General features: G+C 38.2%; 1 protein-coding gene across 4 annotated transcripts in view; it reads right to left on the reverse strand.

Annotated features, from left to right (window-relative positions):
* TASP1 (taspase 1) overlaps positions 1-15742 on the reverse strand; it is a 235932-nt gene that overhangs the window by 127754 nt on the left and 92436 nt on the right. For 2 of the 4 annotated variants that reach the window (XR_003793118.1, XM_029220392.1), the window contains exons 9-10: positions 8446-8565; positions 3184-3249 (exon numbers count right to left, since the gene is read on the reverse strand). Coding sequence is in view for 3 of the 4 variants with exons in the window: in XM_029220392.1 (XP_029076225.1) it covers positions 3184-3249; positions 8446-8565 (186 nt within the window). In the remaining variant the exon portion in view is untranslated. Of the gene's footprint in view, positions 1-3170; positions 3250-8445; positions 8566-15742 lie in introns of all 4 variants that reach the window. The other 2 variants (XM_029220390.1, XM_029220391.1) reach the window with 1 other exon arrangement.

Consider the following 15742-nt stretch of genomic DNA (forward strand, 5'->3'; position numbering starts at 1 on the left):
TCAGACTCGTAGAAGCAGAGGGTAACGGTGACTGCCAGGAGTTAGCAAAGGGAGAAATGGGGAGGTGCTATTCAAAATTCATAAGGTTTCAGTTGTGTAAGATGAGTAATATCTAGAGATCCATACGTCAGCTCATTAAATCCTCATAAATATTAAGATAGATGCTATTCCTGTGGTACAGATAACTCCTTGCCAGGATGTCTCAGCCAGTGAGTGGAAGAATCAGAACAAGAACCTCCCTAGCTCGGCAAATTTCCAAGATGCCGGAACATTAGTCAGAGTTTGCAAGGTCAGCTCCTGCCCCGCTACGCTCTTCCCCACTCTCCACTCATTCCTCCCCGCCGTGATGAGAACAACATGCTGGAGTTTATCCCACAGGCTAATGACCCCATCGCCTGTCTGGCCTTAGCAGAGCCCTACCCTGACCATAACTAGCTATCTTCCCTCTGTCTTTCAATTATCACCTTCCAAGAACTATAAACCTAAAATGTAGGCCAGGTCTCTGGATTTTCTGCAGCAGCCTAAGGCACATGTCTTTTTTATTTTGACCAAACAGTTGCAAAATTCTGTGCTCCACCTTGCTTCTGACGTGGTCACCCAACTCTGCCATGTGTTTCCATTGTCAACCTCATAGCAACAGCCCCAGGAGAAACAAGGGCGAAGCAATCACACAAAGTCCCACAGATGGAAGCAAATGGAGACTTGCTCTATTATCCTCAGGTTCTGTAGGCTGATGATGGTTAGTTCCTAAACTTAAGAAGGATATAACATGATGAGCTGGGCATCCAAGTTAAAAAGCTACACTAGATATCATAAACTGGAAACCTAAAGTTATCTTTAGTCATATAAAAAACTATCCTCAGTGGATACAAGATGGGCAAAGAAGGAAATATTCAAGGGGAAGGGAGAAAGACCTTAATTTTACAATTTTAACTTTACCCACCCACTGCCATCTACTTCACAGAATCAAATCTATAGAGATTTATGTGCTCTTATTCCACATCACCAAATTTCAAAAAGGGAGGTGGACAATCCCAAGGAGATTGAATTTCTTTTCCAAAGTGACACAGTGAGACAGACACTCATGATTCCAGCTTCAAGTAGAATTCAGGTCTCCTAACATTTAAATAGCAACAAACCAACTCATGAACCACATACTGACCAAAATTAAAGTCAACACAACACATGATACCAACTGATATTTCTTTAGGAAAATAAAAATGGAACAATGAATTACCTATTTTAGACTTTGGTTTGTTCAAATACCACAATTTTCCATAGACATGGGCCATACTTCATTATGCACAAGCTAATTCCTAAGTATTATGTGTAAAGATTTTCATGTGCCAGCAATACTAAATTAAAAATTAACTCATATTACTACATTACGCTCATTTCTTCAAAATGGAGAGACTGAAAAACAATTTTTTGTCTATTATATTAGTATGGTTTAGATTCAACATTAATTTGTGTTTGGACTTCACCTGAGTGGCTCAAAATCAAATTTTTCCACCAATGCAAATAATGGATCTGAGTCAGGAGGCTGCTACAACAGGCGGGCAGGAGCTTGGGTGTCTGAAATAACAGGGTCAGGTCAGTAGAAATGGAAAGAAGCTACAAATGTGAGAATGGTACCAAGATTTCAAGTCTGACCAGATAGAATAGTGATGGCAGTAAAAGAGAAAAAGAGTACAGGAGAAAGATGGCCAAGGCGTGGGAATAAGGAACGAGGTGTTCAGTTGGGCTGCTGAATCTCATGTGCACACATAACACCCACAGGGATGTATCCGACAGGAAGGCAGAAAGAACTCAGGTGGACTTCAAGTGAAAAGTCCAGAGTAGAGATAGACGTGGAAGCCAATATGTTAAAAGATAACCGCTGAAATCATGAGAACAACAGCAATAATACCAGATCACCGAGAGGAAGCACACAGTGAGATGAAGAAAAGCCGGCAGAGGCCCACACTGGGGTCGTTAGCAATGGGAAGAGTCCGTGTGACGAAGGACAAAATGGAGTAGGTCAGGGAAGCAGAAAAAACCAAGAGAGGTTCAGGATATATTCTGGACATGGAAAGAAAAGAGTGACCTGTGCCAGAGACCACAGAGAGGCAAGAGTGAGCAGGAGAGGAGGGCTCTTGGACTGGGTGGGTGGTCAGTGTGGTGGGACAGAAAACAACGTGGCAAGAAACTGAAGAGAGAAAGGAAGGAAAGGCAGCCATGTCTACCGGCCTCCTGATAAGGCCTGAGGACATCGGGGAGAAAGGCCTAGGACTGTAACTTGAGAGACAGCACAGCAAAGGGGATGAACCAATATTATTATGTCAACCATGCATATCAACTACATGAAGAGCTTCAAGTACGTCTGGCAAAAGCATATGAAAACCTGGGTCTAGACAACAACCATTCTGCCCATTAAAATCTACTCCCCACTAAAATATATTAAATAGATAACTAATGAGGACCTACTGTATAGCACAGGAAACTCCACTCACTACTCTGTAATGGCCTATATGGGAAAAGGATCTAAAAAAGAGTGGGTATATGTATACATATAACTGATTCACTTTGCTGTACACCTGAAACGAACACAACATTATAAATCAACTATACTCCAATAAAAATTTTTTTAAAAATCCACTCCTCCCAAACATACACTCACTCTCTCTCTCTCACGCACACACTCACACTTCTAAATGAAAATGACTCTTCTAATACAAATACAAAAAAAGGACCTACATTTTATCAAAAGTGTACATGCCATAAACTACACAGTTTGAAATACACCTTGTAAGTTTTATGTCAACATTTTACTCAAGAAATGACCTCTTAGCTTCTGAAATGCCTTGCTACTTTTATATCATTTTGACCTGAATTTGGTACTATCATGAGTCATTAGAGAAAAAAAAATCCATTAAAAATACAATTAAATTTTAGTTAACTCCAGAGTTGTATTGAAAATGTTAGCAAAGCCTTTATACTCTATACTGTGATACTTACGTTATGAAACAATTCTCAAAAGCTCCCAAATATCAAAGATTTTTCAGGCATCAATGTTCTTTCCATGTGACGTCTTAGCACATGCTTTGTGTTTACATAAAAATATGGTTTTCAATCATTAAATGACCTACAAGGTTGAAGTTATGAAAAATGGTCATGAAAGCAGCAAATACCTGAGGTACTCACAGCTGTGGAGTAGGGATTATGAGCTCCAGTATTTTCAGCCCAGCAGCCACATCCATAAAGAGCAGCCTGGGAGGAAAAATAGACAAATATAATATTTTAAGATTATTATATGTAAGTACTAGCTTTCACCAGAAGACAGAAATCATACCCATCTAATAAAGCCTCATCTAATAATGATGTATAGCAAATGAGCGATAACCAGAGGTTGTATAAGACCTACCCAAACAATGGTTGTAACATTAACAAAACTGTATTTTCAGCTATGTACTAATCTAAAATTTTTCAGAAAATAGCAAAAGAAAGTTTCTTAGTCTCATCAACAGCAATTTTTTCCTTCCCTGAAAAATCTTCCCTCTATTGTAGTTTGCCAGGTGTTGCTCTTCTGGCTCCTTGAAATCACTGTGGTTGCCTTAAAATAACACTTGTCAAACTAGGTGTGAGTCAGATTTCTTGGGGAGCATGATGATAGGAACCTTGGTTCCCAGATATCCTGATGGTCTGGAGGTTGGCCCAGGGATCAGCATCATTAACCCAGGCCTAGGAGCCCAGAACGCAGGTGGTCCTCCTGCCACGCTCTAGCAAATGCTGCTTTAGGTTTTATTGCCTTTTCCCTGCCTCCTTTGGGATGGCACAACAGGAACTGCAAACAGGTATACACCGAAGGGCCCAGTATCTGCTCACCACTGTGCTAGATTCTGCCAGATAGAAAGAAAGGAGACAAAAAGGCCTGTTCAAGCTAATTGCTTTGTGAGGTGGTGGAATAAATTTATATGTCTGAAACCACCAGGAACACAATAAGCTGCTGTGGTTTTATAAAAGTGTGTGACAATCATTCCTATTTTGTTTCCAACAGTGCCACCCAGAATGTCTGGATTCACCTCTTCAATATTCACAATGATTTTCTCTGCCTTTGGAAGGGGAATCACAATTGATAACTGTTCCATTCCTTAGAAGCAGAATTAGAAAAACCCTTAGATAGCTATTACAGAGAAATACAAGGAGGCATGGTCAAGAATATTCATTATCACCTGTTTGATAAGAATGAAATACTGAAAACAACATACATTCAACCAGTACAGAAATGGCTAAATAAACATTGGCATAGCAATATGTGGAATTTGTTTCAAACATTAGAAAAAAGGATTAAGTTTCTTTAAAAAGATTTTTAAGAACTATTACAGAAGAAACTCTGAAACCTATTGAGTTAAAAAGAAAACAAACAGCAAACTACAAGACATTCAGTATTCTCTGTGATTGATAAAGGCAAAAGATACCCCCATAAAATAGTACTGTTATATTCTAGAAACTCACTTGTGAGGACTGGAAGAAGAAGCTTAGACTGAGAATGGTGACCAGACAGACTTCAGCTTTCTATGATATTTTATTCTTTTTTACAAGGACTTCAGAACTAATTTGCTCTAATATTCTACCCAGAACAAGGATTTTCGTGAAATATCCCAGGCACTTCTGATACTGAGAACCTCACCACCTCATGTGGGAACATATACCCCTTCTGGACACTTTCCATTGGTGGAAAGTTCTTCCTTAACTTCCACCCACCAATCCTAGGTCTACTCTCTGGAAATACTTTAATCTTCCCCTAAAGTTCTCCAAACTTTCGAAAACATCTATTCTAACGCCCTGATTCTCTTTTCTCTCTCAAAGAATTTGTGAACTGCTCCCCAAGACATTGAGATGCACACACCCACCCCACTTCCCTAATGACCCTCCTTGAGAAATGATCCAGAGTCCAGGATAATTGGAGGTGAAGTCTGACCATGTTCGTGTGATCCACAGTTGCCATCCCCCACTGTCAATGACAATACTCCTCTTAAAAGTAGAACCAAGAACTGAACACAACACCCCTGATATGGCAGACATATTGAAAACACCATGCTTCTAAAACACACAAGACAGCTGGGTGAGAGTGGCAACTAAAAGCTCTATGGAATTAATTCAACATATGGATTTCAGAATAAAATGGCAGACTTGTGGGATAAGCCATTCCACTGGTACTACCTAGGCTGGGTGTTGGGTCAGCCGAAGCCTCAGAGAGCATGTGACCTCGGTGGAAGGGCCCATTCTTCCTTCACTGGAAACCCTGGATCTTAGCCCATTGCCCTTTCCATTTCCCACAATTATCTTGACCAGGAGTCTGCACCTAAAAAATAGTAAATATGGCCAAAGACACCCCTGAGAAGCCCAGTGGAGGCCATGAAAAGGAAGTTTGTTTTACTCTTGTTTCTCCTCTCTATGCTATCTCTCCTCAATTTCATGACCTAAAGTTGTCTTCCTTCTTAACCTTCTGAAATTGGTTGGACTGAGACAGTGATGGCTAAGATAAAAGAAAGAATCAGAGACTGTCCGTCTCTTATCCACTCCTTTGGATAAAACATAACAACCTTAAGCAGGTCTTTAAAAACAAGAGCAACAGCAAAAGGCTTCCTTCTTTTTAGTAGTAAAATTTTATCAAAGCTATTAACATGCAGTAAAAGTAGGTCATACAAATGATGATATTATTATAATTTAATCTTCTCTGGGTCTTTGTTTCCTCTTTTATAAAATGACGGTAATAAAAACACCCACCTCACAGTCTTGTAGGCACACTTGCCGCACAGAGCCAGTGATTAATAAACAGCAGGCTGCAGCTGTTATTAGGAGGCACTATGATAAGCAACTGAAATGAATTATGTCATTTAACCTTCTAGAACTTTGTAAGGTAGCTATTTATCCCCATTTTATAGCTGTGGAAAGTAGAACTTAACGGCGTTGAGTAACTTGTCCATGGGGAGGGGACTGGTAAGGGCGGGGGGGATGGTTAGAATAAAGTTTTATCTAAATCCCAAATCCACACTCTTAGCCCCTTAACTCAACTGCCTGTTTGTGTGTGGGTAGGGTGAGGGTTAGGGGAGAGTAGAACATAATGACAATAATTTCCCTCTCGTGTCCCGTTTGTAAGTTCTAACCATTACGATAAGCTGAGGAAGCAAACAAGTTCTAATTCAAATTGCCACTTCAGCAGCTGGGTAATACGGGTAATATGCTAAAATTTTTAAAGAGTTACTTGTGCATTTAAAATGTATATAAGAATAGCTAGTTTCAGCACATTTTAAAAAAATAATTAATCTTTGCTTCTTTAAATACTTTGCTTGAGTATTTTGTTTCATTCTGTCCTGATCCTCAAGAAGAACGGCTCTTTACCTCCCATCTGATGCTTGCATATTTCTAGGCTTATTGCTTCTCCTCTATCTGAGCAATATAACACGATTAAGCAACTGTGTTTTCCTGTAAGCACCTTTCTTTACTCCTCCACACCCTTTCCTGATTTATCAGCTCTCACAAACTATGCATTCATAAACTAGACAAGTGGGGCAAATCAATATGCAAGGTTGTTTTTTTTTAATTGAGGTACAATTGACACGCATTATATTAGCTTCAGGTGTACAAAATAATCATTCAAGGCTTCCCTGGTGGAGCAGTGGTTGAGAGTCTGCCTGCCAATGCAGGGGACATGGGTTCGTGCCCCGGTCGGGGAAGATCCCACATGCCGCGGAGCGGCTGGGCCCGTAAGCCATGGCCGCTGAGCCTGCACGTCCGGAGCCTGTGCTCCGCAACGGGAGAGGGCACAACAGTGAGAGGCCTGCGGACCGCAAAAATAATAATAATAATAATAATAATCATTAAATATTTGTATATATTGCAAAATGATCACCACAATTAGTCTAATTAACATCCGCCATCATACACAGTTACAGAATTGTTTCTCTTGTAGTGAGAACTTTTAAGACCTACTCTCTTAGCAACTTTCAAATGTGTACGTGTTAAGTTTTACAGTATTTCTTTTTCCAGGGCAACCCCACGTGCAGGGTTCGGTGTAATATCCTGCTAACGTAGTCCAGCACTATCCTTGGTTCTGTTGTTGCTATTTTGCTAACGAAAACAAACAAAAACCAGTAAGAAAGTCATGGGAATTGCAATGCAATGAAGGCGCCTCTGCTGGCTTTTCTCTCTCTTTCTCCACCGAGGCATCCAGATCTGATAGGCCGAGCTTGGTTTTCTTATTCCAAACTTGATAAATACACAGGGCTTTATAATGTGGAAAAATACCATGACCAGACAAAGGCTTTTTATATTGAGTTCAAAGCATTTCCACATGTTGAGTAATCATTCCTCATAAATCCCCTTGTATGGTAGGCAAAGAGTAGCACAAAATTAATTATTCTTCCCTTCCCCTTCCCACCATAGGACTGTGAGTGGCTTGTCCACAATAAAGGGCAGATCAGGGAACATCACTTGGGGCTTTGCAAAGATGTCCTCCACGAAGCAGATCACTCTGCTCCAAGCACTAGCTAACCACCGTGTCCAAAGCAACTGTGACACTGGCTCTTCTTCAAACATGGGAGACAAAGCACACAGAGCATGCCAAGAGGTGCTACAGATGCAACACGAGATCCAAGCACTGAGCTTAACCACACCCTGTGCAACAACTTTAACAGATTCTGTGAGGGTGTCCAATTCATTTGTTCACTCAACAAATATTTATTAAGGCTGTAAGTAATGTGCCAAATTGGTTTATTCCCAGAAAGGTTATTAGATCAAATGGATTGTTAAATTCCATTCTCAGTTGGGTACTAAAGGCTGGATGGAGATGGGGAGTCAGGGGTGAAGAAGATGTACAAGTGAACAGGGAATAAGCCAGTTGCACATAAGTTAGACCCTTCTATCTCGATTCCTCAAGTGGTATCATGTGTTGGTGACTTGGACTACTAGTCAGTCTATAAAATACCTGAAATGCCTAATCAGAGGAGGGATTAGAGGGTCAAAATGTTACTGTTCCTTGAATGGAGGAAATACAAAATGTAACTCTAAAACTGTTTTTCCACCTGGAAAGCAAGCAGCCATATAGTCAGGTGCTGGATCCTAAAGAGAATGACATTTACAAAGAAAGAAAATGGAAATGGATGCACATTTATTAAATGTCTGATAAATGCCCAGGCCAGTAGCTAGACTGCTGAAAGTAGCCAAACATAGGATTACCAATTATAAAGATCAGGAAGAACCCTATTACTGTGAGATAGGTTTTAATTTTAGAAAGAATCCTGAACAGGTATTTGATGATTTATACTACATAAGTGCTAAGAACAATAATCATTTGTTTTTTCTAAAGAAAAAAAAATATCTCTACTGGTTCAAAAACTTGTGGGCTAGAAAATTCCATGTTTTGACTTGGAAAACTAGTTTTAAAACCCCAGAATCACTTACCTGCCCCACTCTCCCTGGATGTTTCAAGGCCAAGCCTCCACTGGAGACGGCGGCAGCCACGTTCCCTTCATGGTCCACGACCACAGCGCCCACCGTGTCCAAAGTGCCTGAGTCATTCTCCTGCAGAGCAAAAGTGGCCAGAGCGTTCGCTAAGCACAGTGTGTGACAATGATGTGACCACACAGCACTTGTCAGGACGATCATGACATAACAAAATCTGAGCTAATCCTTAACCGGAACATTCAGCAATCTCCTGAAATTATTTATTATCAAGTTGCCACTTAATCCGGTTCAAGTCAAAACTTATTTTCCACTGTAAGATCCTGAACCAAGGGTGTCTGGTTGCTTTTCTCTAATAAAAAGCCTAATGTGCCTTTCTAAGGGAGGAAGAAAAAAACAATTTAATATAAATTACAGTATATCGCCGTCGCCTTAATCTCAAGAATTAAGTTCACGATTGAGAATTTACAGAGGAAAAGATCTATGATGTAAGTAAACTAATAAATGTCCTTATTAGTATTTTTTAAATATTATATACAAATTTCTAAAAGTAATATATTCAGCACAATAAATGAAGAGAGTGACATTTCTAGTCTTGGTGTAGACCATGCTACAATTTTCTTTTATAATTCCTTCCTTGTGAGAAAATGGCAAGCTCCCTTCTCTGCTATATTAATAACATGGTTGCCAATCATATGGCAGAAAACTGCACATTCTTGGGAGGCATCTTTGTGTTTCTGTGTCTTGTTCCAGGTGCCACATGCTTATTAAGGCATTTCACATGTAGTGACCACAAGCAGCTGTCTCCTACCTCAAAGATTTCTGGTTCACCTGTGCAAGGCAGACAAACTTTACACTGCTGGATAAAAATCAGAAGTAAAGGAAGTGGGAACAAAGTTTCATGAAAAATTATCTTTTTTATGTATTAAAAAGGAGGACTACTACAGGTCTTTAGGTTCATAGCGGTCATGGTGGTACTCTTACACTAGGGCACTGGTGCCCCAGAACCTGAGACCCCTACCCTCACCCTAGCACTCAAGTCTGTATGAAAGAGTCAGGCAGAAGCCCATGTTCAATGAGACCAGCTCTCCCTCCTGTGTGGTTTATGCTCATACTACTTACTGAGCAAGACATCATTTGTGCTGAGGAGGTACCTGCCGGAGTGGTTTTTGAAATACCACATTAAGGCTAGCCCCAGAAAAGTCAATGGGATCCCAAGGCTGCCTCAGAAGTTGAAAAACATTGAAGGGAGTTTTGAAATATTGGAAGCAGAATGCAAACAAAAGATTTTTCCTTAAAGGAAACTGGAAGAGGCAGAGTATGCCACAATGAATATTATATTAAGTCTATTAGGAGAAGGTATATCTAGATGTTTGCATTTCTTTGGTTATTTCTCTAAATTCTAACTCCCCTTAAATATACTGTTCCACTATGACAGTACTTACTTTGATACAACAGGTGTAACTGACTGAAATGAGTGCTGTGTCCCTACTCTCCCTCTTAACAGCAGCTGGGCAAGACCAGCCAGTGGATCAACATGGCCATATCCCAGAATGTCACAGTTCTTCTGGTGGTAGGTTGTCTGACTTTTAAGGATAATTTCCTAACCTGACTGTAAACCTCTGAGGAAAGGTCTGATCCACTGTTTCATTCTGCAAACAGCAGACATTTAGGACATCCTTATTCTTTAAGACAACCCTCAGAATGGGAGAAAATATTTGCAAACGAAGCAACCAACATGGGATAATCTCCAAAATATACAAACAGCTCATGCAGCTCAATATCAAAAAAACAAATAACCCAATCAAAAGATCTAAACAGGCATTTCTCCAAAGAACACATACAGATGGCCAAAAAGCACATGAGAAGATGCTCAACATCACTAATTACTAGAGAAATGAGAATCAAAACTACAATGAGGTATCACCTCACATCGGTCAGAATGGCCATCATCAAAAAATCTTCAAACAATATATTGCTGGAGAGGGTGTGGAGAAAAGGGAACCCTCCTACACTGTTGGTGGGAATGTAAATTGGTACAGTCACTATGGAGAACAGTATGGAGGTTCCTTATAAACCTAAAAATAGAACTACCATATGACCCAGCAATCCCACTCCTAGGCATATAGCTGGAGAAAAACAGAATTTGAAAGGATGCATGCACCCCGATATTCACTGCAGCACTATTTACGGTAGTCAGTCCATCGACAGAGGAATGGATAAAGAAGATGTGGTACATATATACAATAGAATATTACTCAGCCATAAAAAGGAACGAAATAGTGTCATTTGCAGAGACATGGATAGACCTAGAGACTGTCATACACAGTGAAGTAAGTCAGAAAGAGTAAAACAAATATCGTATATTATCGCTTATATGTGGAATCTAAAAAAATGGTACAGATGAACTTATCAGCAAAGCAGAAATAGTCACAGATGTAGACAACAAACTTACGGTTACCAAGGGAAGAAGAAGGGGTGGGACAAATTGGGAGATTGGAATTGACACGTATACACCACTATGCATAAAGTAGATAACTAATGGGAACCTACTGTTTAGCACAGGGAACTCTACTCAATGATCTGTGGTGACCTAAATGAGAAGGAAATCTAAGAAAGAGTGTATATATGTATACATACAACTGATTCGCTTTACTGTACGGCAGAAACTAACACAGCATTGTAAAGCAACTATACTCCAATAAAAATTTAAAAAATAAAAATAAAATAAATTTGGAGTGGGCTTCCCTGGTGGCGCAGTGGTTGAGACTCCACCTGCCGATGCCAGGGGACACGGGTTCGTGTCCCGGTCCGGGAAGATCCCACATGCCACGGAGCAGCTAGGCCCGTGAGCCATGGCCGCTGAGCCTGCGCGTCCGGAGCCTGTGCTCCGCAACGGGAGAGGCCACAGCAAAAATTAAATAAATAAATAAATAAATAAATAAATAAATAAATAAATAATTAATTAATTAAATAAATAAATTTGGAGTAAATAAAGCACATCTCTATCCCTGGTGTAACAAAACCAAGCCCAGTAAGTGACGATATATGCCCTGCCATTCTAACATCAGTCTTCCATCTACTTTTCTCAAGAGTCAATTTCATACAAGGCCAGAGAATGACACTATCTTAGGGAAGATTAAGAATAATCAGGTTTACTCATTTGGTATAGACTAAGTGGAGTCTGTCTTCTTTGGTAGATAAGATGGAATTATCAAAGAAAAGAAATTCATTGGACACACTTTATTCCAGAAAAGAGAGATAATCCTAAAGACAAATGTATTTTTAAGATGAACATTTGTTTCATTTTTCTAAGAAATAATTCCTAAATCTTTGTATCCTTGCAACCTCAGATAGAGATTGTTTCTTGCTCAGATGCCAAGTCTTATGTCATCTACAGGACGGCTTCTCAAACTTTAATGTGCATACAAATCAACTGGAGAATCTGTTTAAATGCAGATTATGATGGAGTAATCTAGAGTCAGTCACGACTGTACATCCAAAAACCTCCGAGTGATGCTGATGCTACTGCTCCATGGACCCTACTTTGAGAAACAAGGTCTGATAGCATCCCACAAGGTCATTATCAGCCAGATGTCTGCTCTACTCATTCTAAGGCAAATAATTTTATAGGCACAAATCTGCTGAAGGAGAAACTTAAACCACCTAAGACCAACATTATGTCAGCGTAAAAGATTTAAGCTCTATCTTGTTCAACTACCAACTGGCAGCATATCACCACAACCATAACACCATGGACATACTACAAAGTATTTTAAAGTATGATCTTATTAGTCTTACTGGTTCTTTTAGAAATAGACAACTCTCATGCAAATAAAGAGGCACTATAAAATAACTTTCCTCAAAAACAGCAACAACAAAGTCAGGAAAGGGTATTCTTTATTAGTTCTTTTTTTATTCACTGTGACTGCTGATCCTACTCAAACATTCTATAAAGTAGAATCTTACTGAGGGGACACATAACATATACACAATGATATACGTTATCTGTAAAACAATTCTCTTAGCATTTCAATCGGGATATTGTGAACTATAACTCTTATCCCTAACCAAACTACTATAGAAAGCCACAAAAGGATTATACATAGATGGATTTACTGTAACTTCTTTTTCAAAAATGAAAAATCAAGCGAAAAATAGAGAATCCTGTTCCAAATTAAGCTAAATATTCCTAATGGCTTGCAACACCTGCAAAAATCAGAATTACTTCATAAATATTCAAGAATTAGTTCACAGATTTCACACACCGAAAAGCAACTTGAAGGATGATGAAATAACATTTAAGCATTTTTATGAAGTGCAGATAAACTGAGTGAAAAACACTGGTATTTTGGCTATAATAATTTCACAGAGCTCGTTTGTACAAGAATGAAATCTAAGAAAGGCTAAAAACACACAATGACTGTTATTATATAGAACTGCTATTATACTCTTACACTCCATAAATACTTAGAAGTACATGCACCACATAGATACACATGGACCTATTGTCCCTGACTGAAACATGCTAGTTGCATTAATTTTTTAGATAAAATTGTGACTAAAAAGCAGTGGCATAAACTATAGTTCCCATCAGAATAAACACATGTATATAAAGTTGGCATAGAGATTGCATGTGTTATGGAAAAGACTGAAATAAAGCTTTCTTGAAGTAACCAAGGATCTAGTAATCTCTGTTGGGCTTAATGTCAAAAGTTTTCATTTTTCTTGCTCCAAGTTGGAGATGGCTATTACACAGTTATTGTAAGAATTAAATTAAGTAACATATGTAAACTAATAAATCCATCAGAACAAAATGTAGGTACTTTCCACATGAAAATTAAGCCTCTAACCTGCACTCTGAACTCTGAAACCTGCCAAGAGACACCATCTATCAGTTACTTATCTCATTAACTTGGTCTTTCTTCTGTACAGAATTACTCAAATATCAAATAGCTAAAATACAAGAATAATATCTCAAGTGTAAAAGTGCATCCTGAAACTGATGTATGGTGGGATTATTCTAATGCAATAATAATACGTTGTTGTTTTTTTTTTTAAAGATACCAAACCTTCCCAGTACACCTTTGTTAGGCTGAAAGCAACATTATGATTGGCCTGAGCTTCCACTTGAGAAACACAGCTGACTTAACGCCCTCTGTGACAGCACAGTAACTTCAGCATAAAGCTTTACCACCTTCGAGCATCCTAAAGATGGAATGATACCTCTGGCTACAAGAGACTTAGATCTGGCTCCAGGTCTATCTCCTAAAACCAGCCCCCTACAGTGGGGCCACTGTGGGCTCAGAGTATATCAGCTGTGTGTGTAAAAGAAGTACAATTTAGCTAGAATTATCTACTTTCATGTATCTGGCTTGGCTGAAACCAAGGAAAATTTGGATATAAGAATATCCAGTGACCCTTCAGAAAACCACCCTTCTGATGTCCAATACTACAAATGATGTTTCTGTAAGCTACAGTCATAATGTCTATTTTTTAAAAATCCTTGATTTTCTTTGCTTAATAAATATGCATTAAAATTTTTGCAGTACTATATAATTAGTGCCAAACATATCTAAAACAGAGAAAAAAATTATATAAAAATCTCTATTATTAATTCCCTAAATCACTCAACTCTGAAAACAGAAACATTTTCAGCTCAAAATAAAAATAAAGTGTGTTAACAATGCTTTTAAGGGGCTTTAATATATCTGGATTACAGCTTTAATTATAAATTCATATCATAACAAGTTCCAGAGGATTACCCCAAAATTCCAGACTCTCAAAGGACAACGTTTTCCAACTGGCAGAATTCCTATATAGTGTTCTGGTGGCTAATCTCAGTTTTTTTTTTTTTTAATAATCTTACAAATAATGAATTACAGATTTTTTTCTCTTCAAAATGGAACCGTTTGACAGCCTCAGTGTACATGTTGAGTGAGCACGTGTAAGTGATGGTAGAGACCAGATGAACATACTCATGACTTCTTGAACTTAGATTATGAACATACTCATGGCTTAGATTATTACACAGTTGAACAGTAAAAACCACCACAATGATAACTTTACACAGCTTTAAATCATTTTTATTCTTATTCATATGTTGTTTAATTAATATTATTTATTTGAACTCATAATGAACCACTGGTTAAGGATAGCAACCTAAGATATACTGGAGTTGAAATAAAAATTAAGGAATTTAAGAATGATGATAATTCTGACAAGTTCCTTAAGATAATATTAACTAGATCATTAAATTGCATCCATTTGATAAAAACACTTATAGAATACATCTCAATGACTTAAAATCAGTTTAAAAATTAATGATGAATATATCTAATTTGGCTTCTGGTTTTCCTGGAATAAGTATTACTCACAATTTTAAAATTCTAAATCAAAAAAAATTTAATTCTAAATTAAATATACACACCTAGCTATGACCCAGCAACTACAGCCCTAAATATTTACCCAAGAGAAAGCAAAATATATATGACAAAAGACTTGTCAAGAATGTTTATAGCACCTTAGTCAAACTGCAAGAGTCAAAACCTGGAAACAACCCAAATGTCTATCAAGAGGGGAATGGGTCCACAAACTGTGATACAGGCAACAGTGGAGGACTGCTCAGCAATAAAAAAGAACTAGTGATATGTACAACAATATGGATAATCTTTTAGATGTATGCTGAGTAAAAGAAGCTGGACACAAGAGAGTACATAATATATGATCCCATTCATCTGAAGTTTTAGAACAGGTAAAACTACTCTATGGTGAAAAAGAATCAGAAAAATAGTTGTCTTGGGAAGGAGGCGTGGACTATGAAGGGGCATGAGGAAACTTTCTAGAGTAGTAGCAATATCATATCTTGTTACATGGTTGTATACACATATCAAAATTCATCAAATTATACACTTAAGATTGTGTGTGTGTTGCTGTTTGTTAAGTTTTACCTTAAAAAAAGAAATCAACAGCTGATGTATCTATTTTAAAGTACACAACCAAGAATTCAAAACGTCAGGTCATGAACAAATTTTTCAACTTTTTCCTAACAGTATAATACAGTTATATTTATATAACATTTAATACACATTTGATTGCAATTGTAAGCAAGTGGGGGTGATGGAAAATATGAAAGAGATAGTAAAAAATATGAATGAGAAAAAGTCTACTGTATGCCCAACTGGAAAGAATTGACAGAATAGAGAAGTGAAAATATTTAAAGAGAAAATAGCTCAAATTTCCCCAGAACTGATGAAAAACAAGAATTCAGATCTCTTGGAAGCCAGAGAGAAAGAAA

The sequence above is a fragment of the Monodon monoceros genome, unplaced genomic scaffold, assembly GCF_005190385.1.
Source record: "Monodon monoceros isolate NGI ecotype Baffin Bay Population unplaced genomic scaffold, NGI_Narwhal_1 Super_Scaffold_13, whole genome shotgun sequence".
Lineage (NCBI taxonomy): Eukaryota > Metazoa > Chordata > Mammalia > Artiodactyla > Monodontidae > Monodon > Monodon monoceros.